Source organism: Bos indicus x Bos taurus, chromosome 26 (genome assembly GCF_003369695.1).
Source record: "Bos indicus x Bos taurus breed Angus x Brahman F1 hybrid chromosome 26, Bos_hybrid_MaternalHap_v2.0, whole genome shotgun sequence".
In the NCBI taxonomy this organism is placed as follows: Eukaryota; Metazoa; Chordata; class Mammalia; order Artiodactyla; family Bovidae; genus Bos; species Bos indicus x Bos taurus.
In genome coordinates this window covers 14,617,310-14,634,282 of record NC_040101.1, presented here as the reverse complement: position 1 = coordinate 14,634,282, position 16,973 = coordinate 14,617,310, and the positions used below count along the sequence as shown (strand labels likewise).

The following is a 16,973-nucleotide window of genomic DNA, read 5'->3' as shown; positions in this document are numbered from 1 at the left end:
TCACCAAGAGTGCTCCGAGTCCAGGGGAAGACAGAGAGGACGCAGTCAGGGGGCTGACCAGGGCAGAGGCGAAGGGCCCAGCAGTCAGACAATGCAGGCACAAGGACCACTGATGCCAGGGCTGGCTTTATGACTCTCCCTGCCCTGCTCCTCTGTACTCTGGTTCTCTTGGGGAAAGTTATAGCTCTCAGGAAAACTTGCTCAACTTACATGATTATAAATTGTTTCAACTGTTATTTTAGAGAGAAAAGAACATAGACTGTGTCTTAGGGATGTTAATAACATGAATTTCTTTTGCAAAGCCCTGTAACAATCCCTAAATTGCAATATAAGATGAAAAGAACATACAGAAAAGAAGTTCCTTTCAATAACAATGGCAACTTGAAAAATATTAGTCATTAGACCACCTTTTCTAGACTTTAAAGTACTAAAATAAAACACTACATAATGCCTTTTCTAAAGATGTATTTAAAGAAAATTCAGTTACCAAACACTAATGAATTTGGCTTTTAGCTATGGAAAGAACTTCTTGGTTAGCGTTATTAAGTGGGTCCCTTATCAGACAAATAATAACATTGGTACCAGAATTTCAGAGAAATTTTCCTACATCTCTTCAAAGAATGACAAGAAAATTTAGTGTCATAAATATATAATTCATTCTTTCAAAAATAACATTAAAATATTATCATCTCAGTTGTCTGAAAACAAAATTTATGTAACATTCCCTCAGTATATAAGGACTACATGTTGAAAAAGTATTCACATCTTTAAACAGAGGAAAGAAAAACTACACTAAATAGCAAAAAAATATACATTCAAAAAGTACAGGAAAGGTTTCAAGAGTTGAAATTATGTTGAAGAAATACAAAACATAGTTATGAGGACAACTGACTGTTCCCTCCTTGTAAGTGATCATGCTTTGGGTTTTTTAATTGGACAAACAATTAAAGAAGAAGGAAGAAACATTCAATTTTTAATTTACACATTTGAAAACTGTTTGCATGTTTACAGGGTATATATCTTCCTTTTGTAGTTAAAAAAGGTGACCTAAATTAACTTTAAAAAATGATTTCTATGGCTCTACACTAAATACTCCAACAGGGCGGGAGTCGTATTTGCTTTCTTCACCATTATATTTCCACTACTCACACAGTGTCTGGCTTGAAAGATATTTGCTGAATGCACTAAGAACAAAATGCAAAAGTGGTATTTCTCTAGTTAAGTCAAGTCAGATACCTTTTATCAGCAGTTGTCTGTTGAAAACCTGAGAATCTATAAACCATGTAAAAGGGAAGATATACCAGTTCTAATTCAGTTTTGTCTTTTCTTCTTACTATTGTGTAGACCAAGCCTTAGATACTGTAAAATCATCAAGCACTGTTGCAAATACTTATGCTACCAGCAGTGTGGAGGAGGAAATGGCACCCCACTCCACTACTCTTGCCTGGAAAATCCCATGGACAGAGAAGCCTGGCGGGCACAGTCCATGGGGTCACTAAGAGTCGGACATGACTGAGCGACTTAGCGCACGCGTACACACACACACACCAGCAGGGTAAGTACCACTGCTCTCACTTTCCCTCCTCAAACATCTCTCTCCTCATTCTGGATTAACCTGTCAGTACTGTTTGCACCAAGCACTACAGGTTGCATGGCAGAATGAATAATTCATTTTTACATTCTTAAAGGAATCTTACTTCTTCCATCTATCCGGTTATTACATGGCCTTCAAGTTTTTCTCTGAGCTGCTTTGTATTCTAACATCATTCTGCAAACAAGAAATGCAAACTGAAAATGTCTCTCAAAATTAAGACCCTTGCATGCAGGTCAAAATCAGCCAACATTTTCAGCTTTGCAATGAAGGCATTTTCACATTATCTCTACTCTCTCTCCCCTCAACTATTTCTTTAGCTCCATTATTTATACGCTGTAGATTTTTCTGAAGGGCTCTAACACACTTCAATTCTTTTGCCTCCTTCCAAGAAATAAGAGAATAAATATTTACTCACCTTTCATTAAACTCTCTGAATAAATTTAATCATAATATTTCAAATCAGACCTTCTCAGACTAAACTTTTATAGGGTTCATTGCTACCAGAGTTACCTTCAAGTATGGAAAAACTCTTGCACAAAACCATCATCTGATCTTCAAATGTCATTCCCATAACCCTGCACTTTGTCTTCCTTCTATACCTTGGGTACTTCCACCTAAGAATGCTTACATTTCCTTAGCTACCTTCCTTGAACCCACAGTAGGCAAACAGATTCAAAATATTTATACCTGATGGAGAAGATCTCATGTAGATCACATCATAAGCTGTTAACACATAACACATCATAAGCTGTTACAGCTCAGCCAACTGATGCCTCCTCATTTCCCTGGAAACCAGTCACAGAGCCGTGGAATACCCAACCACCACGTGTCAACAAAGTTAACCCAGAGCATGAGAAGCTCAAAACTCATCTCTAACATGAGAGGAAAGGCTCAGATAATGGGTGTATAACGTGTGTGACAATGTTCCACAGCAAGTGGCAGAATCAAGGCACACAGTGAGAGCGCTGAACAGTCACTGAAGACCATGATGTTCTTTCAGATGGTATACTGAGATGTAACCCAGTTTCTTAAGGCTTTTGGAAACATACAAAAGTCCTGCACTCAAACCGGACTTTAAACCACAAGTAATGGGATGGGTATCCCTAAATACAATTTATTTTCCCAGTATAGCATTTTCTAGTTTATAAAATTCTTATGAAGACTCATGCCATTTGATTTTACAATCCACTTGGTGAGGTTGGTATCATCACCCATGGTGAAAGTGAAGCCCAAAGAGGTTAAGAGTTGCTAGTAACAAACGACTACTACCCGAATGACATGGAAAAATGCAAACCCAGATCTCTGACACCAAGTTCAGTGAACTTGATACTATTCAAAATAGCTCCCTAGAGCAGATGATCTTTATTCAGAGTGACAAGTGTTTGTTCAACCTCAAAAAATGTTTTCATATGTCATCTGCAAAGCTCTTTAAAATACAAAACTAAAAAATGAAGTCTCTGCAAGACATTTACCTCTTGTGCAAATGACTCTGCTTTCTTTCGAAGGTCCTTCTCCAGCTCCAAGTTCACCTGCATTTCCTCATACTCTTCTACTGCTAGCATGGACACTTAAGAAGACAAGGAAAAGAAAATGGACAATAGGCCACACAGATTATTAGGCAAATGGATGAAAAAACCAGCATTGAAAAGATTCCTTATTCAGGCATACAAAACACCTACATTCACTGCTGGCTGGAATATAAATTAGATAACACCTTTTCAGAGACCAACCTGGCAATGTGAATCAAAAATCTAAAACTATTTATACCCTTTGACTCAACAATTCCACTTTTAGAAATGTATTTATTCTCCTAAGAGAATGAATCATGAACCTACAAAGATCTAATTGTAAAGGTGTTCTCTGCATCACTGCTGAAAATAATGAAACAATCTAGATGACCTAACATTGAGGGGTCAGTAAGTAAAGAAATATACAAGAAATATTCTGCCAACAGGATTACTTGTACTGAGTGAGGTGCAGTGTGGTGGATGAACCTAGAGCCTTTTATACAGAGTGAAGAAGAGAAAAACAAATATTGTTCATTCATGCATAGATAACGGAATCCAGAAAACCAGTACTGATGAACATATTTTCAGGGGAAGAATGGAGATGCAGACATAGAGAACAGATGATGGGACACAGCGGGGGAAGGAGAGCGTTGGATGAATTGAGAGGGCAGCATTGACATATATACACTACCATGCGTAAAACAGATAACCAGTGGGAAGTCGCTGGATAGCACAAGGAGGCCAGCCTGGTGCTCTGTGATGACCCAAAGGGGTGGGATGGGAGTGGAAAGGGACGCTCAAGAGGGAATGATTGATTTGCATGCACTGTTGTGCACTGCTGTATGGTAGAAACCAACATAAAAACATAAAAAATTATATTGTAGAGGCATATTTCCTAAATGGGAAAGACCTTCATGATATACCTTTAAAATGAGCTCATTTCTGTTTCTTAAAAGCCACATATAAAACACATCAATAAAAGTTTCACAGAGGAGGAAATATGTAAAAGGCCAATAAACATCTTTATCAGTAACCAAGGAGATGGAAAGTAAAACCATAGCTATCTTTTTATATTCACCAAAGAGGTGACTGCCAAAAATTTTAAAGTATAGCTATATCAAGTTTGGACAGGGCACAGAACAGTGAGAACAAACACACTGTTAACAGGCATATAAACTTACAGACCTACTTTAAAAATAATCTGGCATTATGTAGTGAAATCGAAGATAAAATATTACATTTGGTGTGTACGTTAGTGAAACTCTTTGATATTTGCACCAGAAGACATGTGTAAGAATTCTCATAACACGATGATTTGGAATAGCAAAAAACTGGAAAAAACTCAAACATCCACCAACTGGATACTGCTGCTGCTAAGTCGCTTTAGTCATGTCCGACTCTGTGCGACCCCAGAGACGGCAGCCCACCAGGCTCCTCTGTCCCTGGGATTCTCCAGGCAAGAACACTGGAGTGGGTTGCCGTTTCCTTCTCCAATGCATGAAAGTGAAAAGTGAAATTGAAGTCGCTCAGTGGTGTCCTACCCTCAGCGATCCCATGGACTGCAGCCCACCAGGCTCCTCCGTCCATGGGATTTTCCAGGCAAGAGTACTGGAGTGGATACTAGATAAACAAATTTTGGTATAAACATAAATGAAATATTATACAGCAGAGAAAAACATACCACAGTAAAACCCTTTAATATGGATGAACCTCACAAATGCAAAAAGCTGCAGAAGGACACAGGCAAAATGACAGCATATATATCAAGTTCATGCAAAATTAAATAATATGCTGTTCAGAGATATATACATATGTGAAAAACTACAAATAAAAACTATGATAAAAATTCAATGAAGAAATACAAGTAGAGATTGATGTTCAGGGGCTTGTAAAATACCAATGGATACAAAGACTATCCTTTTTGTTGGTATTTTCTTTATACTCCATATACATTATAAACATATTTAACAAACAATTTAACCTGTATATATAGGCCTTTTGATTGAAAGATAGTTGATGCACAAAATTATGTTACAGGTGTACAGTATAGTGATTCACAATTTTTAAAGGTTATGCTCCATTTACAGTTATAAAACACTGGCTATATTCCCTGTGTTGTACAACATATCCTTGTAATTTATCTTATACATAATACTTTGTACCTCTTAGTCCCCTACCTGTGAATTGTCCCTCCGCTCCTTTCCTCTCCTGGAAGAATAAACACTAAAATGTTAACAGTGCTCATACCTGGACTATAAAAGTTGAGATTTTTTTTTTCCTTTTCCAATATGCATTTATACTTCCCACCAAAAAAAGTATGTTACCTGAATAAAAAGAAAGAAAAATGTATACGTGTGTGTGTGTGTGTGTGTGTGTGTGTATTAGTTGTTTCAAAGTGTTATCCATGTTTTTAAAGAAAAGAAGCAGCTTTAGATCTGCAGAGACCTAAAGTCAGAGATTTGAACTAAAGAATCCCTGTGGGCAGAAACCTTCAAAGGGAATATCCTGTCAAATAGGAGCAACATGAATTCTTTCCTACTTTTTGACATTTTGTTAAATAATGATATAGATGGGACAGAGGGAGTGATGGCGTCATCACCAAGTAGGTACCACATGGGTGGATAGTACATTGATCTCTCCATCAGATTCAGGCCAGACACTCTCAACTCTGAGCTGAGTCATAGCGATAAAAAGCTTTAAAAAGGCTCTCTTAATGGCTGCTTTCACAAGCTGTTCCTCCAGGGCACTTCAGTCTTAACTGACTAAGAACTGGTTTGCTGTGTAATGACATAGAATTTCAAACTTTGTACTCGGTCAATCTACCGCCTCCTCAGAGGAAAGACTAACAGTCTTGCTCAAGTGAAGCAATGTAAATGGTGGTTTGTGATGTGAATTATAGGTCCCTGAGAGCTAAATGATTCTCAAACCTATTTTTAAAAAGAAGTCCTAGGCAAGATAATCGACTTTCTTTCCTATGACCAGAACACTATGATAAAAAGTGAATTTTCACATGCCCTGGTCCTCTTAGATTCTGAAATAAATTGGGTTGGTCCTAGTCATGTATTTATGTACATAATCTCTCTCTCTTCCTAGATAGGGGGCTCCCTGAAGGCAAGGGCCATCATACTAACCTTTGTAGAAGCCTGTTAATAGCATAGTGTATTACAACTGAAAATTCTTCTATACCATTTATATCTTCTTAAATGCACAAAGAGCAAAGGAAATGTTACAACCTAGTGCATCTCCCACACTTAGCTATAAGTTCATTTATCAAAAAGAAAAGAATCTCAATTCATGAATGACACAAAGACAGATAACCACCACCACTACCAACAGGGAAGGTCCTGGGTCTGAAAGGTTTCCTTTTCAAGTTGTAGTTTCTGAACTAGGAAAGACATTGGCTGAGGGGAAAAAGCAGAACAAAAAGCACATTAAGAGGCCCTGCTCCCCTTGAGAATTATGTTTGCACTTTAGCATAACTCCTTTGTTCTAAACCAGGAGACATAAGAAACAGCACCATGAGATTGCATGCTATGCTTTATGACTAGGATGATAAAATCAAATTACACAGAGTTTTCTCTAGAAGAAAGCTCCTTCTCGCCATGAGACCAAGTCTGCTTCTCCTGACGAAGAGGTAAATTTTTATGTGATTCACAGAAAAGATCGTGAATCTCTCTTGCCTCTGGCTTCCAGGGAGCTCACAGCCAGACTTCAGGCACACAGGTAGGAAATGTGCAAGGACTTGGAGCAAGGAGGCACTTTGCATCTGAACACAGACTTTCACTTTCCCTGTGTCCTGTTTTCCATATCCTCTTTTTTAAAATTTTTTATTGCAATGTATTTGTTTTACAATACTGTGCTGGTTTCTGCTATACATCAACATGAATCAGCCATACATATGTCCCCTCCCTCCTGAAACTCCCTCCCAACTCCCACCCCATCCCACTGCTCCAGGTGGTCAGAGAACACGGGCTTGAGCTCCCTATGTCACACCGCAAATTCCCACTGACTATATTTTATATATGGTAATGTATATGTTTCCATGCCACTCTCATATGGCACTAGTGGTAAAGAAACTGCCTGTTAATGCAGGAGACATAAGAGATGCACGTTTGATCTCTGGATTGGGAAGATCCCCTGGAGAAGGAAATGGCAACCCACTCCAGTGTTCTTGCCTGGAGAATCCCATGGACAGAGGAGCCTGGCGGGCTATGGCCCACAGGGTCACACAGAGTCGGACATGAACAAAGTGACTTAGCAGCGCCCCCTTCCACACTGCATCCATGAGTCTGTTCTCTGTGTCTGCATCTCCACTGCGCATGGACACAGAAATTTTGGTACATATATACAATGGAAAGCTACTCAGCTTTAAAAAAGAACGCATTTTAGTAGTCCTAACGAGGTGGATGAAACCAGAGCCTATTGTACAGGGTGAAGTAAGTCATAAAGAGAAAGACAAATATTGTATGTTAACATATGTGTATGGAATCTAGATATTACTAATGAAACTATTTCCTTGTCCTCTTAATTTAAAATTTTGTCATCTAATGTTGCAGGTATTTATGTAGATATCCCAATCACTGCTGGACTGAGGAGCGGTTTACTGAATAACCCTACCAGATACATAAATACCAATATGGCCATGGTCCCAGGATACATGTAGGACAAAAGAGGATTTAGGTCTGAAGTTTCAAAATGAGTGGGTTGTGAATTCCTTAAGCAGAAGCTCTTTTAAATTTCCTCAGGCTCTAACTTAGGTGATAAAAGAACAGGAAATGAGAGAGACTCATTGCTAGACGTTAAGAAGACACAATATAGAAAACTTTTGCTACAACACTCTTTAGACACAGGTATAAAATAATACAAAATATATAGACACAAAGTAAGTTATAGATTTTAGAAAGAAAAGACTAGAAACACATACCTCTATTGCATTTTTCTAAGACTTTCCTCTGTTCAAGAACTTCCAAATTCAAAACATCTTTTTCTTGTTTAACTTTATTTACCTAAAAATGTGATATTGTGAGAGGAGAAAACATCCAAAATTGTAAAACATGACATGATGATGGGCGACTTAAACTACTGTTCAATTTTCAACCCGATGCTACACTAAAGCAGTCATTGCCTTCACTGTGTTAGGCTTTTATTAAAGCGTTTTTATAGCCTCAAAGTGTCTATTTAATTTAGGATATATACCTGGAACTTTACATATTCCAAATAGCATTAGCACTGCTCCTTAAATATGGCAATGTTCTAGTCATCCAACGTAAATGATTGACATTTCAAAAGGAAAAATCCAACTAGACTGCACCCAAAAAATACCTGAATCATTTAATCAGATATATAATATTAAATTTTGGCATTCATTTAACACTTTGATGACATTTGGCTTACGTAAAACATACACAGATTTTTTTTTAATAAAAAATGCTTTGACCTTTGACTTAAATAAAATACATATGAAAACCTCCCCCCAAAAAACTTCAATTTCTGAAATAATTTTTGGCATCACAGGAAAAGAGACTATCATAGTAGAGTTCTAAAAAAAGAATGTAAAGTTATATATAGGAAGTGGACAGATCTCAAAAGCATTATGTTGAATTTAAGAAGCAAGTTTATACAGTTAAAAACATTCAAAATACTAGTCATTGTAGTAGATATGTAAATCTAATCACTGAAATCATAAAAACCAAGTTCAGAATAATGGTTGCTTGGAGAAACAGGGCAGGGAGTCAGGAGAAAGCACTCAGGGAGAGATACACATGGGTTTCAATAATATGTTAATGTTTTATATACTGAACTGTGTAGTCAGCATATGGATGTTCATTACTTTGTTTTTTATACTTTTCAGATGTCTGAAATAATCATAAAAAAAACTAACTTCTGAAATGGCTTCCAATAATACCTCTAAGTGGGAGGGAAGAGAATCATCAATAAATAATTATAACTGAGAAATGGAATGCATCAAAATGTCTTTCTCTCCTATGATAACACTCAAGAAACAAGCTAAGATGATGGTCCTGAAAGGGCCCCTGAATCCATCAGCACTTCCAGAGAGTCTGTGAACTGGTCTCTTTTAGTACAAAGTATACTGTTGCTTTCTGTTTAAATTAGTAACTGGTATACCCTGCTCAGTGCTTCCAAAATATCTTTGTCCTTCTTCCCACTCACACTTATTGAAACAGTAACTGAGGCTGGGAGGTAGATGGGCACTTTTTCACATTCTTTTTCACATTCTGGTCCTTAAGAATATGTGTATGGGAACTGGATGAGGCTGCTCACTGAAGGGACCAATACCCTGGGACACTTGATCACTGGCAAGATATGAAGGTGCTATAATACATCAGTTGAGAAACCTTGGGCTACAGACTCAGAACCACTGACACAAATTACATCGAGACTGCAAAGGCAGATTCAAGCCACGTGCAAAGAAGGCTAAGTACATGCTCTTGCTTTCACAGACAATTCAGAAGAAAAAATAAAAAGATTCTCCAAATACCCACTTGAACCCATTCTACCATCTACTATATATGCCTATGTTGGGAGGTACAGAGGAGGAGAGCCTTTCTCTACTGAGTTTGCCCTCGACTAGAGAAGCAAAATCATTCTTCACCAGAAGCAACAGTGTGTGATTTCAGATGCAGGTATCATTGTCACAAATCTGCAAACAGTGAAACATGCGGGATAACAGGAAACACTTCGATGCTATTTTAGTGCATTATTTCTTGAGCTACAGAGTGGGCCCATGAATACTTAAGATCTTATTTTCTATACCTTTTTGTAGGTCTGGAATAGTGGGGACAAGAGAAGATTAAAATTGGTAGTACATGGTTCTCGTGTCAGAAATAAGCTTCCAACAGCAAGGTTTTGATGCAGCCTGTCCCCAAGCATCTCAAAGCACTAAAGGTCCTGCCTTTCAGGCCTAAGATACATACTTCTTCTGTTACTTCTACAAGTCTGCTCTTGAGATTTTCCAGTTCGATGGCTAATATCTTCTTTTCCTCCTGAACAGATACAATTTGATCTCGAAGTTCTGCATTTTTAAAGAAAAAATAAAGACTTATTTTTAAAAGAAGAAATCAATCTTGTCAGAAGAATTGAAAATACCAGTCCATGAGCAGTTTACTGTCAAAGGTTTTCAACAATTAGAAGGAAAAGGAAGCAGCAGAAGACAATGGAAATTTCACTTGTTCCCCTCCCTTAATATAGCTATGTTCCTTAAATTTTCTATCAGGCATTCTATGTTAAATGTACTAGATTATGTTTTCTCTGCATTGTATCAAACCTATATTCTACAAACTGTCTGGCATTTTAGAAGTAGGATTTTTTAAGCTTTTAGCAAAACAAATTAAGGCATTGTACTAATTTCTTTTTTATTTTATAATGGCCAAGGGCTCTTGTCACAATGCAATACAAACAAACGGGGCAGCTAACAATTTGGAGATTTTGATTTAAAGGAAAAAACCCTGACGTGCTGCCAATTTATAGCCCTTAAATATTATTTGAACTGACTCAAAATATAACCTATTTGAAAAAGGGTTAATTCTAATAATTTTCTCTCCAGAGTTGTGGGTGTTTTGTTTCTTAATTTATTTCGTATTTCATATTATTGAGATTAACTGAAAACTGTTACTAGAGTGAAAATATTAGGCACTATAAGTGCAAAAGCTTCTGGTGTTATATTAAAGTTACTTCTACCACTCAAATGTTAAAAAAAAAAAAAAAATACATGGACTAGCACAGTACTTAAATTTATACCCAGGCCCACATAGTTTTGCCACTTAGCTTTTAAGTGCTTTTAATTTCTTACCCTTCTCCAAGGACAATAAGAAATGCTCTATGTGGTTATTTACTAGTAAATTAAATCAAACTTTTTACATGAACCCAGATTAATGAAGGGGTTCTCAAGAGACTTATTTCAAAACCACTTTCTCCACTGCCAGACTAATCTTGAAAAAGAATCAGAAACCATACTATTCAAGATCTAACAGAAGGGAGAAATAGAAACAAAAGGAAAGCCTTTAAACTTCCTCTCCCGGTTCCTGCCAACATAAATACAATTTTTTCTTAGGTGAGAGGGTAAGAGGGGCTTCCCAGGTGGCTCAGTGGTTAAGGAATCTCCCTGCCAAGGTAGGAGATGCAGGAGACGCAGGTTTGATTACAGGGTCAGGAAGATCCCTTGGAGGACGAAATGGCAACCCACTCCAGTATTCTTCCCTGGGAAAGCCCATGGACAGAGAAGCCTGGTGGGCTGTGGTCAGTCCATGGCATCACAAAGAGTTGAATATGACTTAGCAATTGAGCACACACAGGGTTAAAATGGCTTTCTTTTTACTTTCTTCTTTATATTTCCAAGTTTTATCTATCAAACCAACAAATATTCTTGACAGATACAGTAAGTTAAAATGCTCCAATAATTACCAAGCCCCAGACTGTTTTCCTACATCCTAAACTATATGTGTGTGCTTCTTTATTAAAAGAGTTACTGTGCACTTCACAGACGTATTGTGTGGTTTTGCCTTTTGGAACTATTTGGGGACCAACATAGTTGCTTAATACTACATATTGCTTCTAGCTCACTGCCTGAGTCTTAGAAGAAGTTCTGAGAGGGCAGAGACAAAGCAATTTCAGGAGGTATCTTCCCAAAGATTTCAACAGAGAAATCAACAGACTAATAGAGGGTGTTGGCTAAATACATTTTTATTCATTCTTTCTTTCTTTTAACAAAAATATCTTAATACGCAGTCCTATCCTTAAGACATGTATAGGTTAACTGACTGTTCCTGTCAAGATGGCGCTTTCAAAAGTACCTAATCCCAAACAAGAAAGTAACTCATAAAGCTACAGTCATCATGATTCTCAACCAGACTACCCTCTGGGACAAAGAATCAGGACTTTTTTCCAAAAAAGGACCCAGGCATCAGTATTTATGGAAATCCTTATGTAATTTCAATGTGCAACCAGGGTTGAGAAGCATTATCCTAATAGGAGTCAAAACCACGTTCGATAATTAAGCCAGGAATCCTACCTTTGATCTGCTTCTGACACTGTACTGAGACGCAAGTCTTGGCAACATCCTCCGGGTCCATCGCTGAATCTTCATCATCAATGTTAATCTCCTCAGTTATTACATCTGGCCCCAGCTTGGCCATGTATAACATGCTGATTCTTTTCAATGCTTTATTTTCTTTATTTAACTAAGGCAAATATAAAGACAGTTATTTTAATAGCAAATGAGTGTCTCGGGTTTTTATACAACAGTCAAATTGTCTTTTTGTCTACACATTCATCAACATTCACAGCATGAAACAGAAGAGTCACTAAATATTATTTTGTTTATACTTTTTAACATTAAACTAATTAAGTAAGACCTGTGCCTTACAGCATGTGAAAATGCTAGTTATAACTAATACAAGAAAAATTAAGATAAAACACCAGTATAGATTATATCGAATTTCAATTTATCCAGTCATTAATAGTCCTAATTTAAGACACTTTATTTGGTTTGATGCTGTGCTGTGAACACCTTTTATATGTTTGTCCCGCACTCCCTGTTTTCGAGACATTGCCACTGCCTCTTCATGTTCCACATAATTTCTGGAACAGCCAAGTTCTCCCAAAGCAATTCCTGTTCTCCTGGACAGGAACTCCTGTCCACGTGTCTGGATGTACAGTAGCTACTGGCAACCACATCACACTACTCAACCGAGGAGTAGAGAAAGGCAGTCAGCAGCAAGGCCAAAATGGAGCCCAAGTGCAGAGAGACAGAGAAAAGCAACAGACACTGGGTTTCCCACAGGGTTCCAGTCCATTCCTAAAATGCTACTAGCTCATGGATTCTATGGGATTCTCCAATATCCCTCTGAACAAACTCCTACTTTTTTCCCGCTTTTCTTGCTTAAACTAATTCAAAATGTGTTTCTGTCTATTTCTAGAATTCTAATAATACACAATAGAAGAAAGTTCAAGATATGTTTCTATTATCTCTATGTCATTGCAGATAAAGCAAACCTAATTCATTGATGTATTTAGTACGCCCTTGATGTAAAAAATGAGTTGGTTATTAATTATCATTACCTTCTTTAGCTCCTGTATTCATGTGCGTATAAATGTTAGTACAAAGCACACACAAAGACTAAACTTGATCCAAAGTCCACTGAAGGAAAATATGATTTTGCTTTATTCCCAAGACTAAAATATGAAAGATCTTCTCTTATTTAAGTAGGAAGTGTTTAGTAGATTGCTTTCTCTAGTATAAAATGTAAGATAGAGAAATGTGCTTGCATTTAGTAAGGGCTGTTGGCCATCAAAACAAGTTCTGAGTTTAATAACTGACACTGAATATAAATACAAATAGAAATAATTCACCAGAACGCTAAAGGCCCTTCTCTATGTAAACCTTACAACAGAATAAGATGTTTAGTATGGCACTTGTCTGGCTTTGGTCCTTCATTTTTCATCATGATTAGGATCCCTCAGGATTTCTCTCAGGGAAAGCCCAGCCCATATCACTAGCAAGGTCTGGAACACAAGAGGTTCCCTGACCTCTCTGGGGAATCAGGAAGGATTACTCAGGAATGGCTATGAACCCTTCCCTGGATTCTTCCTGGGAAGGCTGGCGAGATCCATTCAAGGAATCAGGCACAGACTTTTACTCCCAGTCCCCAGACACAGCTCCAGCTTATAGCTCTCCATATTGCAGGAGAGGATCAGAAATATGATAAGAGACCCACGATTTCCCAATCTCTCTTCCTTCAGATGGACAATTCAAGTAAGCACTGTCGTGGCTTCTTTGAACCATGAATGCTAGAGCATGGCACTAGAGGCTCAAGGATCATTGTCAGTTCTCAAAGGATGATATCTTTTCAGAATGCAGGGAAAAAAGAACAATTTCAGAAAAGAGTGGAAAAACTCAAGAGCTAATTTGTAATTCTGCCTCCTAATAAACAAACGGTTCCCAATCCAGCACATTACAATCTGTAGAGTTAAAAAAAAAAAAAAAAAAACAACTTCCCATTATTTGGCCTGAGGAAGCAGGCCCTCCCACCAGGCCAAAAATCTCTGGCAATAGAGTCCAGCATAGTACTTCTTCAGGGCTTCCCAGGTGATTCAAATGTACATCAATACTAAGACTAATTGACACGGAGGAATGCAGTACTTGGGTATATATTTCTATACAATTAGCAACAGCAGTACTATAGCAGAGCTGAGAATACAGCTCTGCAATCAAATTCTGTCTCTGCCTCTAGAAAATCTTTCAGTGTCAGTTTTCTCATTCGCTACTAAGGATTAAAATAGTTTCCATCCCATAATATGCAGATTAAATGACATATTATATATAAAGCATTTAACATAGTGACTTACAGTAAAAATTCAGCAAATATTAGCTAATAGTAACAAAAGAGATTTATTTTGTTACTAATTTTCCTCCAGAAATCATTTATAAGCTAGTATTCTTCAACCAAGGCATTTATCTATACAAAGTTCCTTTCCCCATGAAAAACTGAAAATACTCATTTTTGCCATCTGATGCTTAACATATTACTTTCCAGGCCACCATCAAAGTAACATCTGATAACGTAACAGTTAACAGTTCTGCCCTCAAAAGAGTTTAATGCTCCTATCAAACCAGGCGCCAGTATCTACCAGCTATTTGGCTGTAATACCATTACTCTATTCAACAAAGTTACTTTCTCAAGAAAAAAGCCAAACATAATTTCAAAAGTCTTCTCTGGAAACATCATTTTCATATTCTGAAAGAAGAAAATACAAGATTTATACACATGAAGTCTTATGACCATACGAAGTAGAAATTTTTGAGAACTCTGAATTCACAAACTTAAGCTAAGCAATGTCACTGCAGTTATTAGCCATCAGGTTATATAGGTTAACGCACACTACTTCTGTTTCAGAACTCTTCTAAGTTAGAAGGCAAAAATAAACCTTTCATAACCCTACAGGAACAGAACCTTGTGCTATATTCAAATTTAAACAGGGTTTTTATATAGAGCACAGTTTAATGGATAGTTAAAGATACAAAATAAGCATGTTAAACAGACTTGGATCATACAATTTAAATAACTGGTCTATATTCTATTGGTTTAACTTTCACATTTCAGCAAGGCAAAGCATCCATACTTGCTTCTAAGGAAATAATGTAAATTGCATCATAAAAATTAAACATTCTATTTGCCCTTAATTTGAGAGCAAAGACTTAGAAAAATAAGAACTTACAGAAACTTTGCTGTTTAGAAAATGAAAACTATTTTCAAAAATGACAATTAATACTTAAATCAGGATGTGTTACTTTCATTTATTGATCACACATATAACGAGGCTTCCAAACTTTGTATACAAAGCTGTAGCTTCTTTCACATCGATTGAGCATATTGATAGCATTTAATCGAATAGATTTTTTTGGTTTTTTATTCTAAAGTCCACATACACTGTATCCTAAAGTACACTGTACCCTCAAAAACAAACCATTTGTCCATTTTCAAAAGGGCTTCTTAAGAAGACAAACTCTACATTAAGGGTCCTATTATCAACACTAAACCGTAAAAATGACCCCAGAGATTAGTAACACATTGTCATAGCCAAGGACGACTATACAGTCACCTGGCAACTTTGTCAACATTCCCACGCCTGGGCCATATTCCTAGAGCAGTGGGTCTGGGTATTCTTAAGAAATCAATCCTGGTCTACCTTGAAAATTATGACATGATAATTGCAGGTTAGATGCGTGAATTCTTCCACTCAAAATCAACTTAAATACAAAAGGGGGGAAAACAATAAAATAATTTTTAAGGGGACCAATGATTAAAGTCATCATAAACAAAGTCTGTCCCATTTTCACTTTGGTCCTAATTCAAGGTTATCCTGTCATTTAAGATGAAACAACAGCCATCTAGGGAACAGAATTAACCTGGTCAAAGTCACGTATGTCCAAAATTATGTAACTGGTAATAAAACCTGTATATACTCCCTCCCAAACCATTGTTTTCCATAAACTGCCAATCCTGAGAGATAGGGTTCTCACTTTGGATGTACTATAGCAACAGGAATACTTGTTAAAAACAAGAGAAAATACAGAAACTATCCTTAGCTGCTATAAGATTTAGAACAGCTAGTATGCTCCACATACATTTTTCCTACTTGGCCCAAAAGAAGAAAAGGAAAAGAAATTCAAACAGTATTATGAACTTGTGAACACTAGTGATATACAGAATAGAACCTCCATGTTTTCATTCTTTTTAAAGCAACAGCCACTATTGCTATAGATTCTTTGGACAAATAATGGAAGAGAAGCCATATACACACATTAATATACTTATTTAGGTTCTGCCTGCATATCTTATGAATTCTAATGTAGTGTCGTTATGCAAACAATTAAGCAAATACCTCTAGCAAGCACAATGCTAATGCACATAGATTAAATTGACCGATTGACTGTCTGATGTATAGAATTTCTGGAGCACCCAAAGGAACACTATGGAGGTAGGTGACAGTGGAGAGGGCAAAAAACAAAACCAGCATCACTAATGAAATCTGGCTGAAAATTGCTGTAATCCATTTTCTGATGAAGTGGTTCAGATGCATTTTGCCCAACCCAAAACACGTAAGACAGAGATAAAAATATTCCTTAACAATAATGTACTTCTGATGAGATAGAATATAGAAAATTACACACTTGGTAAATTCATCAGCTAGAAGCAATCAGTGGAGCACTGGAGGTCACCTTTAGCATGCCTTCACTCTGCTTTCACAAATAATCACCTGAAATGTACAGTCTGAGGCTGACTTTTTCATCTGATTCAAACAGAAAACACTCATTGCTCTTTTATGTCACTTTCAGTTAGTTTTAAACTTGG

At 37.0% G+C, this 16,973-nt stretch overlaps 1 protein-coding gene across 4 annotated transcripts in view; it reads right to left on the bottom strand.

Moving 5' to 3' along the window:
- Positions 1-16,973, bottom strand: part of SHTN1 (shootin 1) — a 109,737-nt gene that overhangs the window by 49,439 nt on the left and 43,325 nt on the right. For all 4 annotated transcript variants that reach the window (XR_003508814.1, XM_027528414.1, XM_027528412.1 and 1 more), the window contains exons 5-8: positions 12,131-12,299; positions 10,038-10,135; positions 8,027-8,108; positions 3,067-3,161 (exon numbers count right to left, since the gene is read on the bottom strand). Coding sequence is in view for 3 of the 4 variants with exons in the window: in XM_027528414.1 (XP_027384215.1) it covers positions 3,067-3,161; positions 8,027-8,108; positions 10,038-10,135; positions 12,131-12,299 (444 nt within the window). In the remaining variant the exon portion in view is untranslated. The remainder of the gene's footprint in view (positions 1-3,066; positions 3,162-8,026; positions 8,109-10,037; positions 10,136-12,130; positions 12,300-16,973) is intronic.